Source organism: Myotis daubentonii, chromosome 4 (genome assembly GCF_963259705.1).
Source record: "Myotis daubentonii chromosome 4, mMyoDau2.1, whole genome shotgun sequence".
In the NCBI taxonomy this organism is placed as follows: Eukaryota; Metazoa; Chordata; class Mammalia; order Chiroptera; family Vespertilionidae; genus Myotis; species Myotis daubentonii.
The window spans coordinates 116,769,336-116,775,870 of record NC_081843.1 but is presented as its reverse complement, the minus strand read 5'-3'; the positions used below and the strand labels follow the sequence as shown (position 1 = coordinate 116,775,870).

Here is a 6,535-nt window from a genome sequence, read left to right as displayed (position 1 = left end):
GGCCTCACCGCCGGCCCCGCGCCCCAGCTGTGCATCGGGAACAGCACGGCGCCCGGGTTCAGTCGGGCTCTGGCCCTGCCCGCCGCCCCGGGGCTCAGAGTGGCACGCGCCGCAGGAGCAGGGACCGCGGTGCCCTGGACACCCGGGAGCGGGAAGCGCGAGGAACCCGGGTGACGCCCCTCCACCGGCGCCGGGCGCACCCCCTCCGCCCCCCGGGAGCACGTGACGGCGACATCCCTGCGAACCCGCACCCCGCGCGGCACCTGCCCGCTCACCTGGCGGGCGGTCCACGTGCCACCGTCGCGCGCCCATTGCGCTTCAGCGACGTCCCGCCAGGGGGCGCCCTTGCCCCGCGCTCGGTTGCCTGCGAGGCGGAGGCCGAGCGGGCGTGCGGGGCGCTCACCCCGGACACTAGCGGTCGGGCTGCGGGGGGTCCGCGGGTGCGGGGCCGGGATGGAGGGCTTCGGGGCGGTGCCTCGACACCCGCGGCGGCAACAGCCCGGAGGGCGGGGCCATGGCCCCGGGGGTGCGGGGATCTCGGCCGCCCCTGCGCCCCGGCTGCGCTCCGCCCCGCGCGACTGGTGGGCGTGGCGACGTCGTGACGTCCCCGGCGTGGCCGCGGCCCCCGTATAAGAAGCCACGCGGCGCTCGCCCTCGCACCAGTGGCGGCGGCGACATGGAGCTGCTCCGCACCATCGCGGTGCCGCCGGCGGGCGCCAAGGGCGGCGAGCAGCCGGGCCGGGCGGGCGGGGACCCGAAGCGCAGGCGGCCGTCCCCCGCCGAGGACCCGGAGCCGCCGGCCGCCCCGCAGCCCCGCCACCACGCGGGCGCCGAGGTGTCCCGGGTCGTCGTGGACCCCACGACGGGGCGGCGCTACTGCCGCGGCCGGGTGCTGGGCAAGGTGAGAGCGCCGCCGGGGCTCCCGCGGGGAAGGAGCTCGGGGAGCAGCCTGCACCCTCCCCCCCCCCCCCCCCCCGCTTTTCTTGCTGATTTTTGCTGGATTCTAGATCGGCCCGCCGCCCACCGCTCCGCCAGGCTCAGTTCCGTCTCGGCTTTGTTTCCTTGCAGGGCGGCTTCGCCAAATGTTACGAGATGACGGATTTGACCAACAACAAAGTGTACGCGGCCAAGATCATCCCGCACAGCCGGGTGGCCAAGCCCCACCAGCGGGAGAAGGTGCGTGCGGTGGGGGCGCTCGCGGGGCCGCGGGTGGGAGCCGCCTGCCGCGGCGGCGGGGCTGAGCCTGTGCCTCCCGCAGATCGACAAGGAGATCGAGCTGCACCGGCTCCTGCACCACAAGCACGTCGTCCAGTTCCACCACCACTTCGAGGACCAGGAGAACATCTACATCCTGCTCGAATACTGCAGCCGGCGGGTGCGTGCGGGGCGGTGCGCGCGCGCGCGGGGCAGGGTGCGGCGGGGCCGGGGGTGCGCGCGCGCCCTGGGCGCCGCGGGCGCTGGGGTCCGTGTGGGGGTGAGGGAACCCCACATCCCGGAGCTGATGGCCCCGCCTGACAGCGCCTCCCTTCCCCTCCCCTCCCCCCAGTCCATGGCTCACATCCTGAAAGCGAGGAAGGTGCTGACGGAGCCCGAAGTCCGATACTACCTCCGGCAGATCGTGTCGGGGCTGAAGTACCTTCACGAGCAGGAAATCCTGCACCGGGACCTCAAACTCGGTGAGTCCTCCCCTGGGACACGGACTGGCTGGCGGGGCCCCTCTTCTCTCTCGCTCCCTGACACATGCACGCCCCCCCCCCCCCCATCCAGCCTTCAGTTTTGTTGTGAATGGGGGGCGTGAATAGTCAGCGGCTGGCCGCTGGCCCCCAAAGCGTGTGTGTGCACTTGCTTCGTGGGCCTTCAAAGGACTCAAGCGCGTGCTGTTTGCCACCCAGGGAACTTTTTTATTAACGAGGCCATGGAGCTGAAAGTCGGGGACTTCGGTTTGGCAGCCAGGCTGGAGCCCTTGGAGCACCGAAGGAGGTGAGAGCCAGAAAGAGCCCTCCCCTGGGGTCTGTGCAGATCAGACACCCCGTTATTTCCCAGTTGGGGGCAGAGAAGGTCAGTGGATGCTCAATGTAAAAACCACCACAGTGTGAACTTGGGTCCACGCGGGGCCAGGGCCAGCGCCTTATGTCTGCACGCTGATCATGAAATAAACCTGTCCTAAGTTTGCCTGCTGTGGGTAAAAAGGCCCGGTCCCAGTTGGTTAAAACACTTTGTCCGTGTGAGCGGAGGAAACTGCATGCCTTAAAAAAAAAACCAAGAATCACTTGGTCAGATGCCAGCTGTTCAAATGCCAAAACCAAAAGTCAAATGTTTCCAAACAGAAACTCCACACAGTGCTTTCAAGGTTTTATCGAGGGAGCCAAGTTCAAACAATGGAACAGTCCCTAATGAGCTCTTCCTATTTTGTCTTTGCAGAACAATATGTGGCACCCCAAACTATCTCTCCCCCGAAGTCCTCAACAAGCAAGGGCACGGCTGTGAGTCGGACATCTGGGCGTTGGGCTGTGTAATGTAAGTAGCTGCGCCTCGATGACCAAAAGCAGGCGTGGGCGTAGGGTTTGGTATCTGAGAAGCGTTGCTGGGTGACCTTCCTGAAGACAGCTTCCGTTCCCCAGGTACACGATGCTGCTCGGAAGGCCCCCGTTTGAAACCACGAACCTGAAGGAAACGTACAGGTGCATCCGAGAGGCCAGGTACACCATGCCGTCCTCCTTGCTGGCCCCTGCTAAGCACTTGATAGCGAGCATGTTGTCCAAAAACCCCGAGGACCGGCCCCGTCTGGATGACATCATTCGCCATGAGTTCTTTGTGCAGGTGGGTGTGCCCCCGGGGTCTCCGGGTGTGCCTCGCGGGCGCTGTGGATGCCCGCGCCAGCAGGTTGCTGACAGCCTTTCTCCGCCCCTCAGGGCTTCACTCCCGACAGGCTCTCCTCCAGCTGCTGCCACACCGTCCCCGATTTCCACCTGTCCAGCCCCGCAAAGAATTTCTTCAGGAAAGCCGCTGCTGCTCTTTTTGGTGGCAAAAAAGACAAAGCAAGATACATTGACACGCACAGTAAGTCTGAAGCCCCCTCACTGTTCTGAACCAATTGTTACGTTTAGGTTGGACCCGTTAGTTCAGAGAGGCTTTGGCAGTGGCGTAGCGTAGCCAGTGTTTGCACACTCTTGCACTTTGTCTGGCACAGTAATTCCGCTCTGCACAATGGGGCTGGTGGCCTTCTGTGGATAGGCGGTGAGTGTGCTTCTTGCATAATTGAAGCTAATGGCCGGGAGGAAAATGCTGTTTTTGCCCTGGATGCTCAGAGCTCGTTATTAATGCAAAGTGAGGAACTACGCTAGCTCTGTTCCTACCTGGTGAGGATAGAGTAACGCTCAAAGTCCTTGTCCTTGATTTGCAGATAGAGCATCTAAAGAAGATGAAGACATTTACAAGCTCAGGAACGATTTGAAAAAGACTTCAATCACGCAGCAACCCAGCAAACACAGGACAGACGAGGTATGCTGGAAGAGACCAAAGTAGATAGTGATGCTTTATATCATTTCACTCTGTTAACTGTCGCTTGCTCTGGGATTGTCATAGTTCGGGCATGTCAGTGTTTGTTAATTTTCTTCCATCCCTTTACCCTTTGAGAGGAAAGATTTCTGTCTTTCAGTTGAACAGTGCATGCAATGGAGCTGCTGCAGTAGCTCTTACCTGGCTGTGTCCACTGCTCTTGCCTCCATGTCCACTGCTCTTGCCTCCATGTCCACTGTTCTTGCCTGGCCGTGTCCACTGCTCTTACCTCCATGTCCACTGTTCTTGCCTGGCCATGTCCACTGCTCTTGCCTGCTGTGTCCATTACTTTGAGAAGCTTTCCCAGCAGTGGCCACGATCCCCTCTGAACCTGGACTTTTCAGGCCTAAGTGACTTTCAGGTGCTGGACTCATTGTGTGGTTCTCTTCCCAGGAGCTCCAGCCGCCTCCCGCCACAGTGGCCGGGTCGGGAACGGCTGTGGTGGAAAACAGGCAGCAGGTGGGGGATGTGATTCGGATGATCGTCCGAGGGACCCTTGGCAGCTGCAGCAGCAGCAGTGAGTGTAAGTGGTGCCAACAACGCTTCCGGCAGTGAAACGTCGGTGCCCGGGCTCACACTGGGTAACAGGCCCTTCCCCTGCACTAACTACCGTGCCATCGAAGGAGCAGGCAGAGGGCCTGGGAGCAGTCTGGGAGGAGTTTTGAGTTCCCTGTGCTTAGGAGAATCAGTGGAGGGAAACATGGTGTCTGCCGAGGCCGAGCGGCTTTGTTAATTATTCCGTCACTTTCTCGACTGCCCAGGCCTGGAGGACAGCACCATGGGGAGTGTGGCGGACACGGTGGCCAGAGTCCTCCGCGGGTGCCTGGAGAACATGCCGGAGGCCGACTGCATTCCCAGGGAGCAGCTGAGCACCTCCTTCCAGTGGGTCACCAAGTGGGTCGATTACTCCAACAAGTACGGCTTCGGGTACCAGCTCTCCGACCACACGGTGGGCGTCCTCTTCAACAACGGCGCCCACATGAGCCTCCTTCCAGACAAGAGGTGAGTGACGCGCGCCGTCCTGCGTGCCCGTCTGGCGCTGAGACGCGGAAACAGCGACTGACGCGTCTGCCCTCCCCGCCACAGGACCGTCCACTACTACGCGGAGCTCGGCCAGTGCTCCGTCTTCACAGCGACAGCCGCCCCCGAGCAGTTCATCAGCCAAGTGACGGTGCTGAAGTACTTCTCCCACTACATGGAGGAGAACCTGATGGACGTAGGTGCTGGGCTCCGAGCAGATGCCGGGAGCGGGGTCCGGCCGGGGCGGCTGCGTGGCCTCGGGGCTGCGGGGGGCAGCTGGGGGGAGGGGGCGGGGATCCCCAGGCCACCGGACATCTGCTACCTTTGGAGAGGCACTTGCCTCGAGAGGAATGGAGTGCTCGCTGCAGTCTCTCCAGTCCCCTCTCTGCCAATCTCTTCAGGGGGGAGACCTGCCCAGCGTCACTGACACCCGGCGGCCTCGGCTCTACCTCCTTCAGTGGCTCAAGTCCGACAAGGCCTTAATGATGCTCTTCAACGACGGCACCTTCCAGGTGAGCAGCCCCAGGGAAGGGCAGGGGGAGCCCTGGAGAGTCCCTGGCACTTGCCGTCCAGGCCGTGGCCCGACGTCCCCATTCGTGGTCAGAGGCCTAATCATGTCGTCGTTTGCTCTCCAGGTGAACTTCTACCACGACCACACGAAGCTCATCGTCTGCAGCCAGGGCGGGGAGCACCTGCTCACCTACATCAACGAGGACCGGCTCTCCGCCACCTTCCGGCTGGCCACGCTGCTGGCGTCGGGCTGCGCGCCGGCGCTGAAGCAGCGGATGGAGTACGCGCTGAACATGCTCCTGCAGAGATGCACCTAGCGACTGGGCCGGAGGCCCGCAGCTCCTCCCACGGAGCCACGCGGAGCCACGCGGCCGGGGAGGTTCCGCACGTTGGGAGGCGGGCGGCGGTGGTACGAAGGCCGTCCTGGCTGCGGGCCTGTCTGAGGATGCCGCTCCTGACCTGGACAGTCCGAGTGGGAACCCGAGTGCAGGGACCTGTTTAAAAGGTTTTCCGGACAATTTCAGAGAAAGGTGCATTGACTGACTCCTGTTGAGTGTTTCGGGCAGAGGACGGGCTGTGACCTTCCCGAAGGGGCGGAGCCGCATGGAGAGGCTGTGACGGGCAGCGTTGGGCTGCTTAACTGTGAACTATGGCCATCGACAATGTTTTTGGTTACTTCTTAAGACACTTGTGGCTGGAAAAGTGCATTCCTTGTTAATAAACTTTTTATTTATTACAGCCAAAGAGCGGTATTTATTATCAGATGTTTGTTTTTTATGTTGACCATTTTAAACTGTTGGCAATAAAGCTCATGGAGAAGCAGCACTTGTCCAGTGGTCTGTCTGTCACGGTGCGTCGCGGTCTGGACTCGGCATTGCCTGGGGCATAGACGCGTACTGGAGAGTTAGGTCTTGGCTTTTCTACTAGGTTCCAGGCAGGCAGGGTAGATCTCGCTTGACGAGAGTGTAACAAAAACACTGCTCTCATTGCAAATACAGGCCTCCCACTAACTCCAAAACCAGTTTCTCTCCGGAGGTTCGAGCTGAAGCTGCTGGGATCTGTGTAAACAGACTCTGTTATTAGTGTCAGGAGGTTCAGGAAGTTTATCTTAATATGGACAAAATGCTATGCTGTGTGTGCCCGCACCTCCAAGTGCATTACTCACCCGAACCTGCCCCAACGCCTCCCGCGCCCCCGGCAGGACCAGCGCCCTCTCGATGGGGGAAGGGCTTCATAGCCGTTCTGTTTTCCTTCTGGTGCGCGGTGGCGAGGATGGCATGGGAACCAGCTCTGCTTTCAGACGATCAAGTCATCCCAGAGCAGACCAAGCTTCTCCTCAGTGGGACCTGCCCTGGGACAGACACGGAAAGCTGCCCGGCCTGTTCCCTGAACTTGCAGTGACCCGTCCGAGAGGCAATGCCTTGTGCTGGGTGGTGACCTGCTGTGA

The 6,535-nt window shown here is 61.4% G+C and overlaps 1 protein-coding gene across 3 annotated transcripts; it reads left to right on the top strand.

Moving 5' to 3' along the window:
* Window positions 1–499: 499 nt before the first annotated feature.
* PLK2 (polo like kinase 2) lies at window positions 500–5,913 on the top strand. 3 transcript variants are annotated; one of them, XM_059695071.1, is made up of 14 exons: window positions 500–901; window positions 1,069–1,176; window positions 1,259–1,375; window positions 1,547–1,676; window positions 1,893–1,980; window positions 2,422–2,517; window positions 2,622–2,820; window positions 2,913–3,060; window positions 3,404–3,501; window positions 3,952–4,081; window positions 4,320–4,560; window positions 4,645–4,774; window positions 4,980–5,090; window positions 5,214–5,913. In XM_059695071.1, the coding sequence occupies exons 1-14, from the start codon at window positions 515–517 to the stop codon at window positions 5,403–5,405; spliced, it is 2,175 nt and encodes a 724-aa protein (XP_059551054.1). In that variant the 5' UTR covers window positions 500–514; the 3' UTR covers window positions 5,406–5,913. The 3 variants fall into 3 exon arrangements, with proteins under 3 accessions (XP_059551054.1, XP_059551052.1, XP_059551053.1); XM_059695069.1 differs by having other exon boundaries at window positions 515–901; window positions 4,947–5,090; XM_059695070.1 differs by lacking the exon at window positions 1,893–1,980 and having other exon boundaries at window positions 515–901; window positions 1,069–1,375; window positions 4,947–5,090.
* Window positions 5,914–6,535: the final 622 nt, after the last annotated feature.

What these genes read in the sequence shown, in the direction of transcription:
- PLK2 (XM_059695069.1), top strand. Translation starts at nt 515, where the DNA reads ATGGCCCCGGGGGTGCGGGGATCTCGGCCGCCCCTGCGCCCCGGCTGC. An exon ending in TCGAATACTGCAGCCGGCGG is followed by an intron (nt 1,376 to 1,546) that starts GTGCGTGCGGGG and finishes CCCTCCCCCCAG; the next exon opens with TCCATGGCTCACATCCTGAA. An exon ending in CCCTTGGAGCACCGAAGGAG is followed by an intron (nt 1,981 to 2,421) that starts GTGAGAGCCAGA and finishes TTGTCTTTGCAG; the next exon opens with AACAATATGTGGCACCCCAA.